Source organism: Opisthocomus hoazin, chromosome 17, assembly GCF_030867145.1.
Source record: "Opisthocomus hoazin isolate bOpiHoa1 chromosome 17, bOpiHoa1.hap1, whole genome shotgun sequence".
NCBI classification, from domain to species: Eukaryota; Metazoa; Chordata; class Aves; order Opisthocomiformes; family Opisthocomidae; genus Opisthocomus; species Opisthocomus hoazin.
Window position 1 is genome coordinate 7,939,610 of NC_134430.1, and position 24,896 is coordinate 7,964,505.

General features: G+C 45.9%; 1 protein-coding gene and 1 non-coding gene across 2 annotated transcripts; both read left to right on the forward strand.

Moving 5' to 3' along the window:
* Positions 1 to 598: 598 nt before the first annotated feature.
* Positions 599 to 24,424, forward strand: PPP1R8 (protein phosphatase 1 regulatory subunit 8). Its single transcript, XM_075437793.1, has 7 exons — positions 599 to 695; positions 13,404 to 13,464; positions 19,953 to 20,106; positions 20,724 to 20,944; positions 21,602 to 21,746; positions 22,919 to 22,983; positions 23,977 to 24,424. Exons 1-7 carry the CDS (start codon positions 634 to 636, stop codon positions 24,328 to 24,330), a joined length of 1,062 nt encoding a protein of 353 aa, XP_075293908.1. The 5' UTR covers positions 599 to 633; the 3' UTR covers positions 24,331 to 24,424.
* LOC142363477 (small Cajal body-specific RNA 1) lies at positions 16,276 to 16,441 on the forward strand. The gene has a single exon (XR_012765763.1).
* Positions 24,425 to 24,896: the final 472 nt, after the last annotated feature.

Sequence of the window (24,896 nt, forward strand, 5' to 3'; positions counted from 1 at the left end):
CTGAGCTTCGCCGTGGCACCGCGCAGGGGCTGTTGCGAAGCGCTGAGCGGTGCTCCTGAGCGCGGGACCCCCCCTCCGCAGCGCTCGCCCTTCCTGGCTCTCGGATGAGTTTTCTGCCGCTCTGGGAGATGCTGCAAAGCTCCTGGAAGCCTGGCGCTCACCGGGAGAAGCTCGCTCGGCGCCGCGTGTTGTGCGGGGAGCCCTGCCAGCAACGGGGAAACTGGGGTGGAACTGGGGAAACCGGGGCGGTACTGGGGAAACGTGATTTCCCCTCACAGCAGCTCAGCGACCTGCCCCTGTCACCACGGGGGCGACCCGCGCTGCCGCCCGCTGGCGGGGTTCTGCCTGGTGTCCTCCGAAGAGCTGAGGCGCTGAAACGGCCCAAAAGGGGCTGCGGGCCGGGCTGTTCCCCGCGCTCGCCCTCCGCACGGGGCCGCCCTGCAGCCCCTTCCCGCGGGCAGAGCGGCCGGGCCCCGCATGCCGCCGGGCCCCGCATGCCGCCGGGCCCCGCATCCCGCCGGGCCCCGCATCCCGCCGGGCCCCACCCGCCGCCGCCGCGCGGGGCACGCCGGGACGGCCGCGCCGCCACCTTCCCGTCCTGCCCTGGGCCCGCCTGAATGGGGCAGAGGCAAGATGGCGGCCAACGCCAACTCCGCCGGCGGCGGCGGCCTCTCGCTCTTCGAGTGCCCCAGCTGGTGAGCGGCCGGGCGGGCCGGGGCCGGGGCCGGGGCCGGGGCCGCTCGCCCTTGGGCGCGCCGCGGGTGCCCGCCGGGCCGGGCCGGGCCGGGCCGAGCCGGGGGAGTGGCGGCGGGGCCGGGCCCAGCGGGGGCCGGGGCCGGGCGCGGGGAGCGGGGCGGGGAGGGCCGCGGGGTGAGGCTCCTGCCCGGGGCTGCGCTGCCCGCGCCCGCGGGGCCGGCGGGCGGGAGCCGGGCGCTGGGTGCTGCCGGGGGCCGGGGCCGGGCGCGATGTGGGCGCGCTGGGCGCTCTCCTCAGGGGAGCGTTCAGCGCGAGGAGTCGGTCGGCTCCAGCCTGGCCCGGGATGTTTTATTCTGCCGAGTGCAGGAGGGAAGGGGGGGGTGCGGGAGGAGCCGGGCCAGGCTTGGCCTCTGCCTGGGCTCGGGGCCCTGAGTTCGCCCTGGGAGGGGTCTCTGGGCACGGGCTGCCCCGCTCGCTCCCGAAAGCGGGGCCCGAGGCAGGGTGCCTGGTGCCCAGCTTCGTTTTGGATACATCACCACGTCGCCGCTGCACCATCTTCTGTGGGTGCCAGGGCATTGACTATTCAGGGGACCTGCGCAGTTATTTTTTAAATCGCATAGAAAATTACACTGCATTTGTATATTCAAGCGCTTGTGTGTTTGTATGAGCTGGCTGTGTGCGTGCGTGCGTGGTTGCAGCCTTTAATTGCACAGTCATCTGGTTATTGCTCCGGGTCCCCTGCCGTTCAGCGCTGCGGTGATAGTGCCGAGCGAATGGATGCTTGGTGAATGTGCTTTTTCATTTTCACCTGTTTTATAGGTGCCTGCTTAGTTAGAAAAACCATTTAACCCTCTCATGGAAAAGAATTGCTCATGTATTTCACTTGTGCTGAACATACACAATAACAGACATCTCTTTGAGACAAGATGGTGCTCTGTAAAATGATGACACGGTAGAGTAAGCCCAAAATTATTCTACATGCTCAACTTGCAATTTGAAATGCCATCTCTGATTTTTTTTTTTCTCAGTGTTTTTATACAGCAGTGTTTACAGCTTGCATTATATTCAGTGGTGAATCTGAATGACTTTTGCCTTTGAAAGCTATAGACTGAACAGCTGGAGAAGTATAACTGGTGAAACGCTCAGTTCCAGTAACTTTGATGCTACTGCAGAGGAATTCCTAAATAAATACCTCCTGGAGGGGAGGGCTGTAACAGCTGTGAGGGCCTCTTTAGCTGCGAACTTTCTGGCTTCCGCTACAAACAGGGCAGGGTCTTACAGCCAGACAGCTTTCTTCCCTGTGCTGCTGCCAAGCTGATTTGGTTCTGAAGCACAGTGCGTTGCTCTGAGTGATAGAGAAGGGAGGTGGAAGGGCTGTTGGGGAGGTGGTCCAAGCCAGGGTGTCACATCCAGGAGTAAGGGGGTCATGTTTGGGGCCAGGCCATTTTGACATTGCGAGGAGTTTTTATGATTTGCTTTTTGCAGCCTGAATATCCTTTTACCATATAATGTTCTAAAATTCTTCTCAGCTAAAACAAAGCTCGTATATGGATTCTCGCGTTCTAAGGAAGCTCTTTTTTTTCCCTTGCACTTCTGTTGTATGTGAACTTCTTCCCTCTGAGGGTGACGGAGCCCTGGCCCAGGCTGCCCAGGGAGGCTGTGGAGTCTCCTTCTCTGGAGATATTCCAGCCCCGCCTGGACGCGGTGCTGTGCCCCCTGCTCTGGGTGACCCTGCTTGGGCAGGGGTTGGGCTGGGTGACCCACAGAGGGCCCTGCCAACCCCTGCCATGCTGGGATTCTGTGTGTTTTAGAGACTGAGTTTGGGCAAGCTGTTGTGTTTATACCAATATAGTGAAGTGCATACCTGATGCAGTTTGATGTTAGTCGAATTGTCATGTGTAGATGTGGCATTTTTTATCAGTGAAAGATTCAGTTTTGTGTGGAAAAACTTAACATTTTTCTTAACGCTTCTTTTGAAACAAGTAAGCTGGTGTTTCATAAATGGAAAAAAAAACAAACAACCCACCACCACAGCCCAAACAAACCAACCCTATAGCAGGAGCCAGTGTGGATAGCTTCCAGTTGCAGTGTTTATAATCTACTGAATAGGCAGCCAACAATGGGAAGTATTAGGTGGTTATGGCTGGGTGTTCCACTGCCTCATCCAATAGAAGGAAAGAGCCCTCCTACCTGGTGGATTTATTTACTTCTGGTTTATTTTTCTAGTCTGCAAAGAAAGTAGAATATATTTCATGTTAAAGCTTTACATGACTTCCGCTGGCATCTACTGAATTACAGATTCTAGCTCACAGTTTTAAAATACTTGTTTCTTTCAGAGCAAACCAAAGAGCACACAGTTATGGTACTGAACAAGTGATGAGTCTTTCACAGGTAGGGTTCTCCAGAGTGAGAACGGTTTGTAGTAGCAGGCTTGGACCGACAGTATTGTTATTTGAAGCTCTTGACTACCAGAAAGTCTCGATGTAAACGTATCCTGCAGGATCCTTGATGTCTTACACGAGCACTCAGAAGTCTTCTGTATAGGTGGGAGTGTATATACATCTTCGCAGGGAGAGCTTTGGGTGACCAGAGAGTTGCAGCCAGTCATCATGTTCAGTAGCAGCTTCTTCTGCAGGGAATTATCTTCAATCTCATCAACCTGTATTAAAATCATGATCACAGTCTTTACCTATCTATTTATTTTTCTGTGTCCGAGTAGAGCTCCCTTGGGGACTGCAAACACTGATCATATGAGAAATAAATGTAATCAACAGGAACAGCTTTTTTTTTTTCCCTTGTCTTTAAATTGTTGCCCATGCTTTTGAGGTTTGCCTCCATCATTGCATCTCTTCTTCCCTAATGTGGATAGTGGTTTAGTACCCAGTTTCCAGAAGGGACTTCTCTACTGAAATTCAAAGTTTTCATCGGCTTGAAGTTCTGGGTTTGATTTAGTTTTTGTGCTGTTATAGGTTACTTCTTCATTATTTTCTTGTGTTTCCAACAGTTAAACTAGCTTAAGACAGCTGAAAAATAGTGAGTGCTATCTTAGTAACTCTTGCTTATGCCAGAACTTGTCCATGCATGTACTGTAATTCCTCCATACGTGTTAGCAAAGACACGGGCTGCGCACTTAAAATCGGAATGAAGTTGGAATAAAGATGTTGCCAATACTTTCTACAGGTTAAAATTAGCCATACCATGAGGTTAGAAAATGTCTTTAGATAACAATTGCATATCCAAGTCTTAATAAGACTTTTTCATACTTTCTGAGGTGTTGTTAGTGAGTAAAAGTAAATCTGTGAGGTACAGGTGGTCTGAGGTGTAGTAGATAGAGGTGACCACCAGATGTTTAATGGATACTGCCTGCCTCTCCTTTTGTCCTGGGTTAACCTGCACTTGGAATTGTGAATCTTGCTTTCCTCTCTTATCTTGACACACCGTTAGCTGAGATGTCAAGCTTGTTCCGGAAGGTACATAAAACTGAAATAGTATGTTTTAAAGGCAGCAATGGGTCCTCTTCAGTTTCTCTGAGCCAAGAACAAGTTATTCCTGGCAACGATCGTACACAAATTTCTGGAGAAGATGAGCTCTTGAATTCTGGAAATTCCACCCTGTCCTTGAAGTTGGGCATGAAGGTGTGTACAGTAGTCACGTAGGCCAAGAGTTTTCAGAAGCGGCTAAATTTATGCTTCTCAGTCCACATTTAGAAACCTAAATAATTGGCCTAATTTTAAACTAACACGATAGAATTGAAGTTGTCCTGTCTGTGTCCTTAATAGCTACAACTCGGAATTTCTCTTTAGACTGGGCAGGACTTGACGTCATTGAGGCTGCTGCCCTTCAGCTGGGTATGGCTGTTGTAACCCAGCTGGCACGTCAGCCCTGAATCCTCGCCTTGTCGAAGAGATGCTGTCAGCTAATTTGTAAAGCTTCGGTTCTGTTACTTGGGACTTCTACCTAGCGTCACATCCCAAAGCATGAATGGCTTTGTCCTCTTTTGCTGAAATGTTTTATTTTTGTTGTGTGCTCCTGCCCAGAGCTTGGGCTTTTCCACTGCTTCTTGGCTGTCTGTTCCTGATTTTTCCCATTAGTCTGTAGTTCTGCAGTAGAGGGTTTGCCATCGGTGGCAGAAATAATCTATACAAATTCTTCACAGAATCGTGCTGATGTGACACACAGAGCAGTGGACTGTAGAGCAGAGGGTGAAGAAACACATTTTTCTAGTACAGAAGAAAGAATGTTTGCTTGTAGGTGCTTTAATATTTTAAAAACATACACTGGAACTTGTTTTTGTTGAGCGATGTCCCTCTTAAATATTTCATTGTTAATCATTTTAAGCAGTTGGTGCCTTCTCTAAGGCTAGCAAACCCATACATGTAGGTACTGTGGGAGAACCTGAACCTCACTGTGCCCGGCTGCCAGGCTGGACTGTGGAGGAGCTGATTGTTCGAGGCAGAGGAGAAGCTGTGCTCTGGGTGGCGAAGGCTGGCTTTGTCAGATGAGCTAGCTTTCTTCAAGACCGTTTCTTTCGGAGCACACAGGAAACAATCCGTTTAGGAAGCAGGAGAGGGGTCCCTGCGAGAGCTGTGGGTGTGTACGGAATTGGCTTTGAGGAGGCGATAGCAGGTGAACAGAATCTGTGGGCTGGCCCTTCTAGTGTTGGATGTTTGGGGTTTTTTTTTAATTAATTACCTTAACAAAAGTGACACAAGTGTGGTCAGCATAGAGGCCAGAGTATTATCCAGTCCTGTTGGTATAATTCAAAGACCAGAACAATAAAACCAAGATAAAATGCAGAAGTGTAAGGTGGAAAATTAGGGACTAAGGACAAGAACTTATTCTTAAGGCTAGAAACTCACTGTTCAGAAGTAAAAGGACACAAGTTTGTATTCAGAAATAAAAGGACATACACACAAGCACATAGGGCAATCACAGAATGACAAGCAATCACTAGTAACGTGGGGCTGGTCAAGAATGCATAAAAAGACTGATACTCTACCTGATGTGTGATAACAGGTATCTGTTTGTGAGGTAATGTCAGTGCTTGTGTTAGTGTTGTAGAAGGCACTGATGAAGATGCGTAGCCTGTGTTACCTGCGCTTAATAAAGCTCAGTTCAGACTGAAACAGGTGTAGTGGGAAATTTCATTGATGGGGAAAGAGAGCTCTCACTTTGAGACAGAACAGAGCTTTAGTTGTTTAGTAAAATAAAACCAACACCGGTTTTCAGCGGCTGAAGTGCATTTAAAGAGGGATGGTATTGGGGAATTTTTTTATAGCTGAAGGGAAAAATCCAAAACGTTTGGAATGGAAATGAAAGAATTTGATCAAAAAATTTAGGATGGAGATCAAACTGTCAGAGCAACGAGGCTTTGGGACAGCTTCCTGGTGGGCGTGGAGGTTACCACAAGATGACCTGTGACAGCAGTGGCTGGACTTGCTGATTCTGGAGGTTGTGTCTTGTCTTCCTCTGCTTTCTACAGGTGAATTACAAGTCCAACATACCTGTTCTCACTCCAAAAATGTAGGAATAATCTTACCAAATAATCATTGTGTTGTTGCTCACTACTTAATACTAATTTTCCTATTTAATTCAGTGCCATTTGAATTCTTTTTTTTTTTTTTTTTTCATTCTGCAGTTCTCTCTAATAGAATATTTATGGCTCTGCTCTCAGGAATTAAATTTTGTATACAATTTCCAAATTTCACTGTATTCCATGGAGACTTTGTTCCTGAGTAAGTAACCAAGGGAACCAGAGTGAACCAGTAAAATCTAGTTCAGTGTGGAACTGCATTATAACGAGAAAACATATGTAGTGCCAAGGTGAAGTTGGGCGAATGCTTTAATGTAAATGGAATGCTTTGTTCAGTTGAAGCAGCCACATTTCTCATCAGAAATCTTCCATAAAGTACTCCTAGAACACAATGCAGTTTTCTGTGTTCAGGAGGAGTCTGTAATCACCGGGTTTGAACCACCAGCTTTTTTAAACTGTATTTCTTACAACTGGAAGTTTGGTGAGAATTATTTTAATGCTTCTAAGAGTGGAAGAAATTGTAAATGCCTCGCATCAACCTGCATATTTTAAAGTTTGGATGCCATAACCATCGTATTTCCTCCAGATGTAGCAAGGTTGGATCAGAGCTATTGGTCAGTTCTTTATCCAGTATTCCTCTTCCACATGGGAAGAAACTGTTCTGCGTGAGCTAAAATAATTAACCTAAAGATTCTGGCCTTAAATTTGTCACAATGCCTCCTTGTATTTTCAAAGTTAAGTCACCAAAACAAATTCCAGTGTTAGCGTGGTCTCACTTCCCGTGGTGCATATGCTGTGCTTTGAGAAAGGCATATGACTCATTTCCATGAGCAGCAACAACTTTGGGTTCAAGCAGCATCTTGGTAAGAGGAGGATTTTTCTTTATTCTGATTTCTTTCTGTGGAAAAGTGTGTGACAACAGCCGTACTAATTGAAAACAACAGCCCAGATGGTTTCCTATCCTGTCATGGTAGCGACCAATAACTTATGTGTAAGCCTCAAGTACTCCGTCCTCTTGTACGCACTCTAAGCTTTTGGCCATCAGAAGCAAATGGATTTTGTGAGCCAAAGATTCTGTCTGAGTGGTCATATTTAACAACTAACACCAGACCTAACCTCCACAAATGTTCTGATTTTTCTTTGTGAACTTGCGGCTGAATTCCACAGCTCAGAGTGACAGTGCTTTCCACAAATTATGCAAGTGCTGGAAAAGGCAGTCTCCTTGGTTTCGGATACAGGGCTCCTTGCTTCTTGTGTTTCAAGAAATAGCCAATACACTAGTTTTGTGGCGTTCGTTGAGAGGATAAAGGGAACGGACATGCCTGGTTTTTTCCCCAAGTTTCTGAAGAGATGTACCCCATTGTGTTCCCCCTCTTGCATCGAGCCATCCGTACTGGTTATCATCCTTGGGCCCGTTTCAGCAAGAGAACCAGAACTAGTACAGCATTCAAGATGTGAAAACATAGTACTTTTATAGTTTCGTCCTTATAATGTCTTTGCTTTGTCATTGTTGATGAGCGTTCCTCTGACTCTACCTCTTTCATGATGGCTCTAGATCTTTGCTGAGTGGCAGTGAGGAGCCTGGAGCTCCTGGGTGGGTTGGCGTGGTTGAGGTGGTCTTTCTCTAGCATGCACTGGCCCTCAAGAGCCCTGTTGTGTTTGGTTTGGGTTTGGTTTTTTCCACAGGATGGTTTCTCAAGCAATAGTTGAGTATCATGAGATTCATTTGCAGCGTTTGAGTCCGATTTGAGTTTCATGCGTAGCTGTTGTCATAAGTGACTTTTCTCATTTGTTTGTTGGCTCCTGTTTTCCAGACTGCACATAAACAGAACAGAGCCCTTGCAGACCCCTGCTCCTTCCTGACTCTTAATTATTTACATTCCCTCATGGACTAGTGTTTCTCTTCCCCATCACACCTTAATTTCCATAAGACCGTTTGATAATTTTGTCCAAAGCTTTTTGAAAAATGCCAGTCTGCTGTACTGGTAGACTTGTTTACATCTTGGTTGTTTCCAAAAGTTTTGGTAGATTGTGTGATATTGCTTGCCCCTCAAAAACCATGCAAATTCTTTCTCTCAAGTACTATTTTCAGGTATGATCTCAATCAAAGATGTAGAAATCTGTACTACAGATGGTTAGCCTAGGCTGCTCTCCAGTCCGGAAAAGGAACAACGGAGAGATGTGGTGGTTGTCTTGAACAGCGAACAGAAAGTCTGTAGGAGAGCAGTGTTTGCTGTGCGTTTGGGGAGAAGAATTGAAGTTTGCAAAATGAAATTAACAGCAAGCGGGTTTGTGGCCAAACAGTGGAGAGGGTGCTTCAGCTGTATGTAGGTGACCTATGAAATAGCTGGTGTAAGATTCTGTGAATGCATGAAGTTTACTTGGGTTCTTGGAGCAGTGGAGGTAGGGGGCTGTTTAAATGGATGGCAGCGATGGCTCAGGAAGCGCTTGAGATGGCAGCTGTTGGAAACTGGGAGAGTACTGCTGAGTGAGGCACCTCATACTGGTTACTGGAGGTAGTTTCTATTTTCCAAAAGGTTCCTTATTCTGGGTTTGTCAGTTTGATCTGCCTGATACAATTCCACAGAAATGGGAAAGATAAGGAGAGTTCTTGAAGCCACGCGGGAGCAGCACTGCTCTCTTCATTAAACAGTGCTCTCATTTGACAAGAGAAATGGTCTAAAGCAACATGAATACAGTGTTTTTGGACCACCGGGTAAGTCATACACGTCTTGTATGCAGGGCTTGAAGAGGATTGTTTCAAGAAAAGTTCACTTTGCAATAAAAAAAATTAAAACAAAACATACAAAAAAACCACGAAAGCCCAAAACTCCAGCATCCTATTAGGAATATTTTGAGTATGAAAACAGTCCGTTTTGTAACTGCCCATCCACTGTACAGGTAGCGAACAGCAGTTCTGGGGTAGAGTGCCAGTCTCAATTCCCTGGCATAGGAAGAACTGCCATGCCCCACATACCGTCACATTTCCAAAGGAGATACACTGTTGAGTACTGAAGTGCGGATGAGATGACTCTGTTCTAGTCTGGCTATTCCTCAGTTTCTACCTGTCTGCCAGTTCTGCTCAGTAGTACAGTTCCTACAGCTCTGCTCTCTGCAGCATCCTGAGCAGGGACCGTGGAGAGGGAGGTGCTGAGCTCTGCTCCCTGGTACCCAGGGACAGGATGCGTGGGAATGGCTCAAAGCTGTGTCAGGAGAGGTTCTGACTTGACTTTGGGAAGCGTTTCGTTACTGAGATGGTGGTCAAACACGGGAACAGGCTTCCCAGAGAGGGGGTCGATGCCCCAAGCCTGTTGGTGTTGAAGAGGCGTTTGGACAATGCCTCTAATGACGTGCGTTAACTTGGTCGGCCCTGGCGTGGTCAGGCAGATGGCATTCCAGGTCCCTTCCAACTGAAACAGTCTGTTCTGTTCTGCCAGTTTCCCAGTCAGAACTTCACTGTATGTAGTCTCCACGTCACTCCTAAAATATGCTTTAAAATTAGCATAATCCGTTGATAACCTTCATTTCTCTGACAGCGGCGGTGGTGTAAGCGATAGATTGCCGACTGTTCAGTGTAGAAGACTGGTGTTTGATGTCTGTTACAATGCGTGGCTGATACCATCTGGGTTTTGCAGTTTGATACTTCTTTTCATCAGTTCTCATGAACTTTCTGACACTTCTTTGAGTTCCTTGGACTCGTTCTTCATGAAGAAAAGCTCTAGTGGGGGTTGTCCTCTCAGTTCTTCTCTGACCAAGAGAATTCATTTAATGATACTGTTCTGGTTGCGTTCTCTGTGCCAGTTAGCCTCGTTAATTCTCTAGGAGGCTTCTCTTCTCCCAGGTTAAGCCTTTGGGGATGCAGCAGGCAGTCTAAGCACGCACTGTCTGAGTTAAACTTACTGAACTAGTAATCATTAACAGTTAGTCCATTCGCAGGTCTTATTTTAAGGTCACTTGCAGAATGCTGACCTGGAGAGAGCAGAAGACGTCCGAGTGGTGGGGACTGTGATACACAACCTGGAAGGTACAGAACAGCATCTTGTTTCTCTCCTTCAAATGCCAGCACTTGTGCTGGAGCCAAGTTCTGCTGTGAGATCGTTTGTCTTGGAGCTCCCTGTGTGCGCTACAGAGGGGAGAGTCTGTTGACCTCAAGTAATTCTCCATCCTTCAGAACAGTGTAGAAAAATTAGTTTAGTGGATATTTTAGGACACTAATTAGTGGGAGAGGACTCTTTTTTTACATATTGAAGATAAGAGGGGAAAAAAGCGCTCTTCTCCAACAGCACAGTGCCAACTGTCTAACGAACGTTCTTCTAGTGGATTTTTGCAAGAGGTTTTCTTTCGTTGTTTAGCCTTCTTGATGCACGAGGTGAGGGGTCTGACAGGGCAGAGCACGTGAGGGGTCGTTGATGCTTCCACATACAGCCGTTATTTCTGATCTTTGGTGAATCTGCAGCTAGTTAGTTTTTAATGTAGAACTGGAAAATCTTTCTACTTTTTTCATCAAAAGTCTTCAAATATCTAGTTTAAGCAGCCTAAGCTGTGACATAGAATTTAGTTTGTTGCCAAGGGACAGGCTAAACCATTTCTGTGCCAGAAATTACCTCTGTGAGTTTGGTTTGATGGTATTGTGATCAGTATTTACAGACTTGCCGTGTTCAGTGTTATGCAGGCGTAGGTGGATAGGGGAAATGCTCTCTACAAAGGATTCTCAGTACAAAAGAAGCCCGAGAACAGATAGTTTTTCAAGCACCCTGATTCATAGCTGAAGGCACTATCTTACGCTGCTACTGGGCTTTTCTTCTGTGTTCAAAATAAAGGTGAAGGTAAAAAGCAAAGTAAAAATAACAGCAGGAATGAAACTAAGAGTAAAGGGTGTAGTGAAACATCGGAGATTGTGTGTGGCAAACGATGACAATCGGACAAGATCCAGTTTACAGAAGAATAAAGTGGTGGTGCTGGAGCGCTTTGGAGCTTTCCCATGACCTAACAGGTACAGTGAGGATGCTGCTAAAATGTTTTTGGGACAGGTTGACTGTTGAGTATCCAAGAAGAGATCAGTGAAAAGCAGAGGCCAGGCTGAATAGATAAGTAGACTTGCTTGTAGAGTCAATTTGGTGAAAGGTTTGCCTATTGGAAGGGAAAAAAAAAAGGTGGGGAAAGCAGTTTTTGTTTGATCAAAGTAAGACAGGTTTGTGAAAATTATCAGAAATTGTGTCGCAGAGTAACTAGAACTTGGCAATTTCAGTGGAATGGAGAAAAACAAGTTTGCCAGTGCTCAGGGGCAGAAAGAGGAAACACTGAGAAGCAGACATGAATCTATGAATGAAACCTGTCTGTCAATGAAAAATGAGAGCTGAAATCTGAGAGGAGTACAGGAGGAGCCAGCAACGCTTAGGTGTAGCCTGGATGTACGCTCCTAGAGCAGAACTTCAGAGGAGGCAGTCCCCTGGCTGTACTGGGGTGACTGGAAGTCAATCCTTGCAGAACTCGTCAGGCGGACTGGGTATCTTCATGGGGAGCGTTTGTACTTGCTGGTTTTCCCTCACACGACCGTAATCCCAGGTCTAGGAAGCAGCCACCATTTTAGCAGGTTGCCCTGGAGCTTTGCATCCTCTGCTTTTGCTGCTGCTGTTTGTTCTTCCAAAAGAATAAGAATCAGTATCAACCGTATCCGTCTTACTTGTTAGGATGGTACTATCCGCAAGCTTAGAGAAGGGCTTGGCAATAAAACTTGCGGGAGTCCCAGCTGGCACGTTCAAGAAGGGCCAGAGAGAGCTGAGCAGCCTGGTGTAATGGATTTGGAGCAAGAATGGAAAATGCTTGTTGAATACTTGAGAGAGAAGTGAAGGAGGAGTAACAGAGGACTCTGTTCTTGTATGAAGTTACCTTGGAGAGCATACGTGTAGTAACCAGCTGAGCTGGGGACACAGAAGAAGCCTTCAAATTGTAAGGCACGTCCCAGAAACATGAACATGTATATTTAACCCCCTCAGGCAACTTCAATTACAAGTGACCTTCCTTTCTTCTCCAGCCATGCTGAGAACGTCGCTACCCGTTCTCGCTGTTCCCTTGGCTTGCTCCGTGCAGTGAGCAAAGCAGTAAATGGGAATGGGATCTGCTCTGTGGGTGTTCTTCAGAGAACTGGGTCACTGCTGTTGCCTGGAAAGTTGGCCCAGCCAGAGAGACAAGCAGCAGTGCTATTATCAGTGAAGAATTACTGGAGATGCAGATTTTGAGAGACCTGAGTAGAAAAAGATCATTTGCTGTCGACAGCCGCAGATCCTGTGTAGTGAAGGGCAGCGTATTGATACCGCGGCGGTGTCCTGGCTTCGAGCACTGTAAACACCAAACCTGTTCTGGTGCTGCTAATCCTCGTGGGCTCTCCCGCGTGTCAGCCTTGTTTTGCTGCGCTCCCTGTGCCCACGTGGGAATAGTGCTGTCTGATGAGTCCGCTCCCCAGGAGCGGAGCGGGGGGGGGTGTGGGGCGGGGGGAGCTGAGCTCTCCTCGTTGGAGGATTTGGTGGAGGAGGGTTGTACGGCCGCAGGTAGGCGTTCCTCTGCCAGCTCCTGCTGTAGTCTCTTGTGTGCTGCTTGTGTTGGTAGGGAAGTTTGGTTATTGGGTGAGTGTGGGGGAACGCTGGCTATTGGCCAACATGGTTATAATATTACAGGTGTGTGGAGCCGCTTGCAGGCCTTTGGCCATTACCAGTCCTAGAGGGGAAGGGTGGTAGAAGTTTCCGTTCCTCTCAGCAGCTGAGGTCTCCTGCTTTGAAGGTAACGGGAGAAAGCAGAGCCCTGCAGCAGGCCCTTAAGCTAACAGTCACAGCCTCTCCTCTGGTTGTTGGCCCCTTCCTGGCCTCGTGTCATGCTCTCTGAGGAGCTGGTCTGTTCATTTTGTAAATTAGCTCTTTTTCAGCAGGAGAAGCAAAGCTGGAAATGCCTCATGTCCTGTTAGTTTAAGTCTTATTCTAACAAATTATGGTTTATGTGTTGTCAGAAGGAATTTGCAGGGAGGAAAAGAAAATTATGGTATTTTCATATTTTCCCTAAAAGAATTCTGCTTACATTTGTGTAGGTTTCATCTGTAGCTCTAGTAGGGTGTTAGCTCTAATACAAATAAACTTTTTATTAAATATTTTTATTCTATGATTTTCCTTTCTTTATTTTCCAGGGCGGGGAAACCACCACCTGGCTTACATCTGGATGTAGTCAAAGGAGATAAACTCATTGAGGTATGAAAATAAGTTTTGTATGTATTTGGTGTATGGTATACATAGGCACCAGCAGTAGAACATTTCCCAGCATTTTTCATACTTACTCATAAGCATTTCCTTTCTCTCTCATGTTGATTATTTTTGGATCAATTTGGTTTACTCTGAAGCTTCAGAATGAAGTGAATTTTCCCTTGCCTGTACTCTAAGGCTGTCTCATGCTACGCAGTGCTTCCATCGGTTACCTTCCAGTTAGATGCCCTGTTTGAAGGGGTCTGAAACAGCAGTGCTCAGCTAGCAGACAATGACACTTGGAGTCCTGAACGTTAAACCTGTCTTAGAGAGAGAAAAAAAAAAAGTGTTTGTAAGGGAAACTCAGTACTTTGCAGAGCCTTAGTTCTTCCAAACTTAATTTTGGACCAAAGTTCACATTTTGTTTCCTACGAGACACCGACATAGGAGGTATCAGACTGTGGCCAGGAGGCATGTTGTCTTAGGAACTTCAGGAGCAGAAACTCGAATAACATGGGGAAAGAAATCTCAAATACAAACCAGTAAGAGTAAAAACTCTTCACTTTGTACTGCTTGTTTGAGGTGCTTGTCTGGTCAGTTTATTTTTTGTTTTGTGTTACAGTAAGGTTAAGTAGGCAGCCTGTGTTTTACAGGGTTGTGGCCCTGTCCTACAGGATGACTTACAAGATGATTTCTCATCCCGTGTTCTGGATCTGTGAACACTTGTGATTAGCACAGAGACAATGAGTTATTTGTGTTACAGCAGAGGAATTTGCCTGATCCACACCACCTCATTCTCTGTTTCATACTTTGTCTTACATCACACTACAAGTAGTAAATTAAAAAAAAAGGCTTTTTAACGGGGTAGACAGAGAGGACCCAAGCCAGTGGATGTATTTTAGCTGTGGAGGGACTCCTGACTTGTAATCGACTGAAACAGAGAAATGTTTCTGGGCAGCAAAGGTTTGCAAAGTGGAGCCAACTTTTCTGAGCAGCAACTGGGAAAATTAAGAACTCGATGTTAGATCAAGAAAGATTTAGATGCTTAAAATCTTGGCTGGTTTTTAATGTGTGTTACCACAGGAGCATAAGACAGCATGAAGTGTTCCTTCTGGTGTCTAGCAGGAGTGGTTTACTCTTTAGGATTTGGTTGTCGGAACATGCTTTGCATAGGAAGGCAGATGGAGATGTCACAAATAGGTATCTCACAAATAAACTTGTGTTTTCCCAGGCCAGAAACCAGTAAAATGAGGCTTTTCTGTATAGTCCGTTAGTGTTGGTTTTACAGACTGTTTTGAGAGTGCTCTTACTCTGGGTTTAAAGACACAGAAAATTGGCAAAGCCAGTCTTGACCTAAGATATCTTCGCTCAGCCTTAATTTGAAAGGAGTTAGATACTAACACACGTTCACTGCACCTTCAGAGTAGCTCGTTAGTTCGTACAAGACCTGGCAGAGTTGGCTGGTGCCCGCTGCTCGGGCTGGGCTGGAGCGATCCTTCACTGGCTCTTCCTGGGCAGCTTTCCGACCCTTTGCCTTGTGTTTGTCTGCAGCCCTTGGGCCATGTGTTCTGCTTCTGATGGTGCTGTTACGTGTTCAGAATCATTTTCAGAGGTCAGAGAGCTGCAGGAAGACTGCTCAGCTCGGCCTTCTCACTGCCATCCTAGCCATAGTGTCTGGGGTAAGGACTGTACTTGGCACTGGGTTTTCCCCTGGTTGTTCCAGGCCATGGGATGAGATTCAGCGAGCAAAGCCAAATGGCAGTGACTTTGGGTTTTCTGGTACGCGGCCGGTGGCCAAACATAATGCAGCCTTCCCACCTGGGAGACTTCTTCTGTGAGATTACTTTTGTCTTGTCATTTTTCTTTTGTGTTTTGGAGTGTGGAGAGAGCTTTAGGATGAGAGAGTTTATATGGAGCTCTCTGCTGACTTAATCCTCAGGTGCTAGGCAAATACCTAGCATGGGAGTCCTGGTCAGGACTGAAAAAAGCAGCAAAATGCCCTGTGGAAGCTGAGGATCCACCATTGGTTTTGGCAACAGATGAGCAGTTTCGGTGTTAATAAATTGACAGTCAGGAATATTGTCCTGGTGGTGTCAGACTCTGAGGCTGTGCTGCCCAAAGCTGTTGGACCCACAGGAAGCCCAAGCTGGCTTTGTAAGCCTGGGGTCTCTGCATGGGGAGGGGGGTGGTACGAACATCCCGGTTCCCTCTTCCTGCCGTCAACTCTCATGATAACCTAAGAGAGGTTCTTTTTGCTGTCGTGCAGAGCACGGCTAACAGCTAGCGCTAGTCCGCTGTCCCAGTACCCGGAGGGTGTGATCACGCAGAGGATACAGAATGACTGTAGAGTTCGCATTTTACCTCCTGGGTATCTGGTGTTGGCTGTCGGCGTGGCTGAGGTCAGTGAGGTGCAGCTGGCCTGCCATGCGGTGTGTCACGGGCGTGCTGGACGCCGTGGTGGCCAGGCCCAGGCACCTGCGTGTGCAGCATGGCGGCCTGGCTCGCTGCCGTACTCCTGGCTGCCGAAGGGAGAGCCAGAAGAGCTGGCTTGGTGGGGACGTTCTGACAGACTGCTCTGTTAGCTGCCTGCTGGTGTGGGTGCTCTGCGGCCTTGCGCACTGCGTACGGGTGACGGCTGGGGTGGTTACGTGGGACAATGTACTGTGAGAACGTATGGGAACGGAGCGACAAATTGACAGCGTTCGAGTGTGACCCATCCGTTTCCCTTTTGGGTGCATGTGGCAAACAGTTTTTTGGTTTTGCATCTTACAGTAGACAGCAGTAACCAAGAAGGAACATTCTTAAATCTTGTGGGTTCCTGAGCACTTGATACTAACCGAGCCATCTGTGTCCCAGGTCTCGAGCGGAGGTCTGAGGTACACCTTGTGATTGCTGGGTCCGAAAAGTGCAACATCAAAACAAGCCATGAAGCGTTTAAGCTCAGTGTATGAAGGATAACACTGGGTTATAACTCAGAGGCACAGAACGCTTTGGAAACATTTTCTTGACGTAAAGGCAATAAAATTATTTTCTGTGTTGATGATTTGTTGCAATATTTCCAATTTATGGATTTGTTTGTGTCTTTGCAAAATCTCTTGAAATGCTGTCAAGTCAGGGCGATACCGTTTTGTGAGCAACAGGTACAAATGAAAACTTAAGGACACTTCTGCTTTCAGTTGTGGACAAGAATGAGAAATTGTACGACTGATTTTTATGGTGCTTGAAATCGTGAGAGAACTGCTTGTGGAGCTGAGCACTGAAATGTGGAATAATGAGTCAGCTGAAGACCCACTTGTTTGTATCAGAGTTGTGTTTGCACAGGATCTTTTTTCAAATACACAAGAATAAAAGGCAGAGTTAATGCTCATCTTTCTCACAAGGTGGAATCATAGAATTCACGAGTACAAAGGTATTGAGTTTGGGAAGACTCAGAGTGCTGGACTGAATGAGTAAGGCACTGCATAATATTGGACATAAATCCGTTGCTATGAAGTTGAATACCCAGGAAACCTAACCAGCATTCCTCAAGAGATGTGTTGTAACAAACTCTGTGTTATTCACGGATCAACTGCTGGGTGAAACAACTGTTGTTTTAAGGGAAAATGTCAGTGGGACTGATGGAATGATAGCTGTTGATTCAGGCTTGCAGGGGAAAGCGTAACAGAAGTACTCTAGCATGACGAATGTACAGGGAGAAGGTTGATCTGTTTACAGGAGGAATAAAAAAAAAAGTGAAATAATGTTCAACCAGAAAGGACGGAAGAAACTGTGCTGGTTTAAGCTCTTTATCAGTGGCCTGTACTTTCTGGTTAATTCTGACGGGATGGTCTTGTGCAAACCAGTATTGGTGAAGAGACAGAAAGCGATAATGAAGTAAGCAGGTGAGAGCAGAATCCAGTAGTCTGTTTCAGTATATTGATGTATTGGGGTTTTTATCTGAATTACACTGAGGCTTTGAGGTACACTCTTGCCCACCAGACACAAATAGATTCAGAGGAGGCATCTGCATGTTTTAAATGTTCCAGTTAGAGGAAAATCACTTGCGTTTTGCATTTGCATCTCATAGGTCACCAGATAATGTACTTGAAGGTGAATTGCTAATTAAGCTGTGATTTCTATCTTATCAAATGAGAGGCAGACTCACAAAGAAGAATTTTTTTGTAGTTAAAGCCTAAGTATTGGCACTCCTGTTGATTTTCTGCCAACTTACGTATCACTGAGGGTACCGATGAAGTTGTCGTTCTGTAGAGCTGTTTGTTGTCACAGAACTTCTTGAAATTTAATATCTTGTAGTGCTGGTTGAAATTGGGCGGTTGGCTGGGAAGTTACTTGGTTTAGTAGTGAATGTCGGGAGCTGATGGATACACACACAGCTTGACCGCCTAAATCTTGTTGCTTTAGCAAAGCAGGCCAAAAGATGCAAGTCAGTAGATTTCACAAGTGTTTACTCCTGTGAGATCGTGCTTAAAATGTGTACCTGGAGTTTGTTGGGAATAAGACATTAGCAGATTATTACCCAAGGGACCAATTAATTGTAAAGTCGTCGTGATGTGTACTAGTATGGAGCTGAGTTGTTCAATTCATTCTTCTAGTGACCTAAAAGAGAGAATAAACGTACAGGAATAAATCAAATACATATTACTGAATACCAGGTTATGAGAACTTGCAGCATGGGGGCTGAGAAATGTGCAGCAGAACAATGAGAAATCCAGCCTAGAAAATGTAGAACACCTCTGGGGGGGGAAAGTGGGGGGAAAAATGTCAGTGGGGAAGGGGCATCTGAATAGAGCAGTTCTAAAAGCCTTGAAGTTCCTAATGGGTGGGCAGGTAAACAGATGTGACTTTGCAAGGTGATTTTTCCACCTGGTCTAGTGGGAGATGTCCCTGCTGATGGCAGGAGGGTTGGAACTAGATGATCTTTAAGGTCCCTTCCAACCCTTACCATTCTATGATGATTCTATGATTTGTGGAAAATGAAGTCAGTGTGATTTTTCTGCTTGCAGATAAAGCAGAGGAATATAAATACTATGTCTATTCCAAGCTGTCTCCTTATCGTCCGCATGACTTGGTGATGCCACACAAGTAACTGTCTGGCTGCTCATTGTGTCAGTCTTTCTGACAGCTCAAAAAACCCCCAGACCGCCTGCTTGTAACCAGTCCGATACGTCGGCTCTTTAGCTGAGCACGTGGTTTGGAGAGCTGGCAACACCGAGGAGCAAAGAACCGATGGACATGACTGCTGCTGCCAGGAAGGGAGGGCCTTCCTCCCCACACAGTCCTGGTGCTTCACTGGAGCCAGCTGGGATACGCATCCAGCTGCAGGCAAACTGGCTCAGTCCACTAGAACAGTAGGACACTAACACAGAAAAAAAGAGCTTTGCGAGCTGGAAGCTTTGCTCAGACGTGTGGCAGAGCGACTGAGGGCAGGGTTGTAGAGCTGGGAGTGGAAGGAAGGAGAGGGGAGAAGTTCTCATGCTCTAGCAGGCAAAATGTTAACTCAGGTCAGACCATCTCATGAAAGCACGTTCCTGAACTAAGATCTCAGGGGTTTTGTGATGGAAAATGTATCATGAGCCTTCCCTTGATCATGCTATTGAAACGTGTGGGCTTTGGTAAATGTTTCAAAAAGCAGGAGAAGCCATCTGTTAACAGATCTGTAACGCATTGCCAGCCTTTGACTTGTGCAGCTGGAGGTAAGAAAGCTGAGGGTAGATGAAGGTCTCGGAATACAGTGAGAAGGAACGCTGCTCTGCTGAGGTTCTGCAGCAGCTTGGCACAGTTGCTTTCAGCAGCGTTGTCTGATCATAGAAACATGCTGTGTACACCTTAGGACTGTGCCAACATGTTCCTTTGCTTTTCAGAGATAACCATCTCTGAATGGAATATGTAACTGATAGTACAGTATGTAAGATCTTGTTTGAAGAAGAGATTAGAACTAGGATGAATTAAGAAGAAATGCCTAAAATTAATGATTTACTAGACTAATATGGATTCATATCACAGTACATATCCAGTATAGTTTTACATCTCTATTACAAAGGTCTGAAGTCTGCTGTATGTCCATTTCTATACAGAAATATAATTTTGGTGTTCTGTATTGGACTGGAGGTCATCTAGCATAGATTCCTGGCTTAGACAAGGCCCAAGGTCATCTGCATCAAGGAATGGGTAAAAATCATTGGGAGCAGATGTGAGAGAGAATCTCTTGTATGAGGCAGTCTCATGCTTTGAAGAGTCACTGCCCTTCCCAGGCTGTCTGGTAATGGCTGTTAAAGAAGGGAAGAACTGGGACTCTTCCGTGTTCAGCTGTTCTGATTTTGCAAAGAGAAGGTTTGAGTTTCTGTGTTTAACGGTGTCAGACAAAACTGAAATATCGATTAGCTGTTGATGCTTTGTTTTGAATTTGCTCTGTTTATTCATGTTCTTGAATTTTTTTCAGGAAGATCCAAAAGATTGTAGGAGTCTAACGTGCTTCTCTGTTTGATATTCTACCTCAGAAACTCATCATTGATGAGAAGAAATACTATCTCTTTGGGAGAAATCCTGATCTGTGCGATTTTACCATTGACCACCAGTCTTGCTCTCGGGTCCATGCTGCCTTGGTCTATCACAAACATCTCAAGAGGGTTTTCCTCATAGATCTGAACAGCAGTAAGTAGTGTGACATTTAACCACGTAGAAGTACAGTATTTCAGTGCTTAAAGATTTGTGTATCCGAGACACTTTTTCCCTTTTTTTGTTGTTGTTTGCACTGTGTGGATAGATGACTGTGTTCTGAATTAGCATCCGAGTGAAGGATTGGCAAGGGTTAGGAGCAAAGGAGTGTTTGCTCTGGTCAGCTTACATCTGCTTCACGTGGTGTTTAAAACAACATTCCTAGACTCAAGAGGCTAAGGGTGAGGAGAAAGAAAGTGACTTGGCCTTTGCTTCACAATAGTAATGAAGCTTTCTCTGCTGAGGGTGGTTTCCCAAGATCTAAAACCTGACATACTATCTTTTCCCCTGAGGGAATGATTCCAGACATGGTACATTGGGACCTACAAGAATCCAGAAAGTAAATGGTGTTTCTCATTTATTTCCATGACTTTTTGAGGACTTCTGATGTGTGTTATCTTACTTCGTGAGATGGTAGGTAAAATGTACATAGGTAATGTTGTCAGCAGTACCTCAGTGACTTGTATCTTGATGCAGCCCTCTAGACTTGAACGCGAATACTGTGAGCCCAAGCTGATGACTTAACAGACAATTTTGCGTTTTGGTGTTCTCAGCACATGGCACGTTCTTGGGTCATATCCGTTTGGAAGCTCACAAACCCCAACAGATACCCATTGACTCCACGGTTTCATTTGGGGCTTCTACACGGGCGTATACTCTGCGAGAGAAGCCTCAGACACTGCCATCAGCAGTTAAAGGAGATGAGAAAATGGGCGGTGAAGATGAAGAGCTCAAAGGCTTGCTGGGCCTGCCAGAGGAGGAGACAGAGCTTGACGTGAGTACGATGTACCTAGATGGCATTTCCGGCTAAAAGGATGGCATTCTCCACTCGTTTGCTTAGGTTCAGGTTCTGAATTTCTTGGTCTTGAAGGTAGTCTGAGGTGTCTTCTGCTGGCAGATACGCACACACCGTCTCGTTCTGCCATGACAAGCCTGCAATCATCCTGCTTCCCAGAATCAGTCACCTAATAGTCCTGCTGCTCTAATGGTCTTCTCACAAAGGCTTGCCAGGGAGTACGCGCTCTCCAGCTAACATCACCCCAGGCCAGGAGTGATTTCCTACCCTGTTCCCCGTCACCAGATAACAGTGAATGCTGCCCTGCTTCCTGCAGTTAGCTAGGGAAGAGGGAGAAAGCAGTGTGTGTGGCGTTCGCAGGATTGTTGAGGGTGGAAGGGACCTCTTGGGATTATCTGGGCCGGCCCCCATGCTCAAGCGGGTTGCCCAGTCAAATTCTGAAGATCTCTGCAGACAGGAGACTCCACAACCTCTCTGGGCAACCTGTTGCAGCACTGGAGCACTCTTTCTTCCTAGGGTTCTAAAGGTGAAGCTAAACAGTGTGTGCTGTGGTCTTCTGGTGTGCATAATCACATGATTAAATCGGACTTGGTACACTAGTTGCTTAAACTATTTTGTCTCCAAATTTGTCATTAGAACCTAACAGAGTTTAATACAGCCCACAACAAAAGAATTTCCACGCTAACCATTGAGGAGGGGAACTTGGATATTCAGAGACCAAAGAGAAAACGGAAGAACTCCAGAGTGACATTCAGTGATGATGATGAAATCATCAATCCGGGTAAGTAGTTGGTGTCAGTCTTTAGGTGATGCCCTACAGCCGCCTTTCGAATGTTCTTATAGGGATTCCTCATGGCTGCATGTGGATAAGGAGAACAGAAATTTGGCAGTCAATATTTGGAATCTGCTGTTTCAGAGAAGCTGCCACGTGTCTCACTTGAGTCTTTGACCTCAGGTCTTCTACCTGTAAAATAACTGCATGACTTGTGCAGGACAGGCATATCACACTCAGCTGCATCCTTCAAAATTCTGTCAGATGTTGGAAAAATCTCATGGGTCCAAAAGGAGGACAGTGTTTTGCATTTTTTGCCTTCTTTAGAATCTAAATGAGAGCTGAACCTGTTTGTTTTTAGCTGCCCCTTCATGCTTTCCTTGCCTGTTGCCTAATGGTTGTCTCTCTCAAGCGCAGAGGTTTCTTGCTGCTTGTCTGCGTATCTGAAAGAAGCCATCCTCATTCAGAATGATGCTGCTGAAGATGCATCCAATTCCTAATTAGTCATTTTTCTCCCTTGGCTGTTTTATATTAATGGCATTCCTATTGATTATGTTTTATATGGGCAATATTCCTATTAATAAGAGTAGCTTATTAATGAGCATGCATTTTAAAATATAGTCTGGAGCTAGTTTCAGTTGGCAGTGTATACCACCCAGAATAACTACTTGATTTATAAGGTTATGCAGTTTAGTGCTTGGAACATCCTAACGTAAACAGCAGTCATTCGCATGACAAGAAAGATCATTTTTTCAGACTCTTAGAGACTCTACAGTGATTTCTTCTGACTCCTCCTTCCAGGTCCCCGAAGGACTGCTGGGGCTAGCTGTTGTGTCTCTGGGCATGTGCAGTGCCGTGTCAGCAGCAGCGCTCGGCCCAGAGCTCCAGTTTGTCCGATCCCTGCAAACTGCCCATCCATCTGTTCCCCTTCCCTGTTCTCTGTCTGGGTGGAAGCCTGTCTTACCAGAGTATCTGAGGAGCCACCTTGAGACGAAGCCACTAGATGTCCCTCAGCTCCTCTCTTTGTCTGGGCGTGCTTGTGCTGGCTGAGAGCTGCCCGAGCGCTGGCTTTGGTACTTGGACAGTCTCATCTCAGTTCTTCGTCTAGGTTCCTTTACCTGACAGATGTTCTGTCTTCTCCTGTGTTCTCACTGAAGGCTTCACTGTTCTTGCCTTTACAGAGGACGTGGACCCTTCTGTCGGGCGTTTCAGGAACATGGTACAGACAGCAGTAGTCCCTGTTAAGGTACGGAGTAACTCCCAGCTTTCTAATTAAGGCATTATGTTGATGAAATCACTTTATGAATTACACTTTAGAAACATAATGTTCTATGGTGGAAAGTGTTTTATTGCTAAGCAAAAGTCATGTTCGTGTTTCACAATTATCTTTTTTTTAGCAGGTTTGACCATTTCCTTTGAAATCGAGCTTTAGCTCTTTTCTTTAATAACACATGGGATCAATGGAAATTTTTTTTCCTCCCAGAAAGAAACACTTTCCAGAAATTCAGTGTGGTAGTTTTAGGCATTGGTTAAAACTGTGGGGAGTGTGGAAGATAAAAGGTAAAAATGAGAGGTTGTTTGTTTAAAGACTGTAAGTGCTAAAGATTTCATGAGACTGTCTGCTAGAACTAGCAGGGTTTAGACTTTGCCCCAAGATGAGTGTGTTGCCAGTGCTATATTTAATTTGAATGTGCTAGGAGTAGGGAAGACTTGCAGAACTTCAGGGTAGCTAAGCAACAGTGTAACAGCAATTTCACTTGTTGCTGAGGTACACTAAATAATGTCTGTGGGAGAAGATAATTCTGCATAAATCGCAGACTGCAGGAGGAGATTCAAATGATCAGGAGCTAGACAAAATCACCCGAGTGATCTAGAATTTGCAGTTTCTTACTGTGGAGCGAAGGAGGGTCTGTGTTACTGAGACCTACTCAGTCTTGTGTTCGGGACAAGCTCAAGACTGGCAGGCGTGTACAGGTGCTCAGACCTGACCCAAGTTAAACCTGAGCTTCAGCTTCTGTCACCCCTTCCTGCATTGTGCTCCTTGAAGAGTTTATTATTAAGTGGTTTTCAAGGAAACCCAGAAGAAATCTTCTGGGACAAAGACTGGGACATAATCTGTAACCACTTCATATGTGGCTGGTCTAGGTGTCTTTTTGGGGAAAATGGTGTTGGCATCCCGTTTAAATAGCTTGCTTGTTTCATGTATTTTCAATAATTCTTTAAATACTTCCCTTTGCAGAAAAAACGGTTGGAGAATCCAGGCTCGTTGACCACAGATGATTCTGCATCACGGCGGATGCAAAACTTTCCCTACAGCGGAGGATTATACGGAGGTTTGCCTCCCACCCACAGCGAGGCAGGCTCCCAGTCGCATGGCGTCCACGGGACAGCGCTCATTGGTGGCCTGCCAATGCCCTACCCCAATCTTGCCCCAGATGTGGACTTGACTCCTGTTGTGCCCTCGACAGTTAACATGAACCCGGCTCCAAACCCTGCTGTCTTTAATCCTGAAGCTGTGAATGAACCCAAGAAGAAGAAGTACGCAAAGGAGGCATGGCCGGGCAAGAAGCCGACCCCTTCCCTGCTGATCTGAGTTGGGTTTTGTTGAGGGAGGGTGGGAGTCACGAACTCCATAAACTGTTCATGTGCGGTATCGTCTTTTTAAAATTTCAGTGTCCTAACCAGATGTAATACCAAGATTGGAGAAGTGAAATATCCTTTAAAGATCTGTCTTCAAACGTTTTTATATGTCTGTTTAAAAGGAAAAAAAAAAAAATACAGCTCCCAACTCCTTTTGAACCAAAATATCTGGCCGGAGGTCTTTACTCTGAATTTTGATCTGCAAGTTGAAGGGGCAGAGTCATACAATTTAACTATCATTTATGGCATGACCCTACAAATTTGTGTATTTAGGTGTCGTGTTTACTATGAGTAATGTTGTTCCTGCTGGATTTGCTCACAGCAGGTCAGCAGTATCAGAGATGAATGTTTGTGGGGCCAGGCCTTTCAGAAATCCCATTTGTTTGAGTTCTAAAACTAGCAAAATACAGGTCAGCTTTTATTTTTTACATTTTCAAAACCCCACCAGTGTGGGGCATTATCTTTTTAGTTTTGTCTTGTTTGGCTACAGCTTGTTTTAATTTCCACCTAAAACACTAC

Bases quoted from the DNA above. Each gene is read 5' to 3' on its own strand.
- PPP1R8 (XM_075437793.1), top strand. From the start codon at position 634: ATGGCGGCCAACGCCAACTCCGCCGGCGGCGGCGGCCTCTCGCTCTTC. The intron at 13,465-19,952 runs GTATGAAAATAA...ATTCTACCTCAG, and splicing joins AAGGAGATAAACTCATTGAG to AAACTCATCATTGATGAGAA. The intron at 20,945-21,601 runs GTGAGTACGATG...ATTTGTCATTAG, and splicing joins AGGAGGAGACAGAGCTTGAC to AACCTAACAGAGTTTAATAC.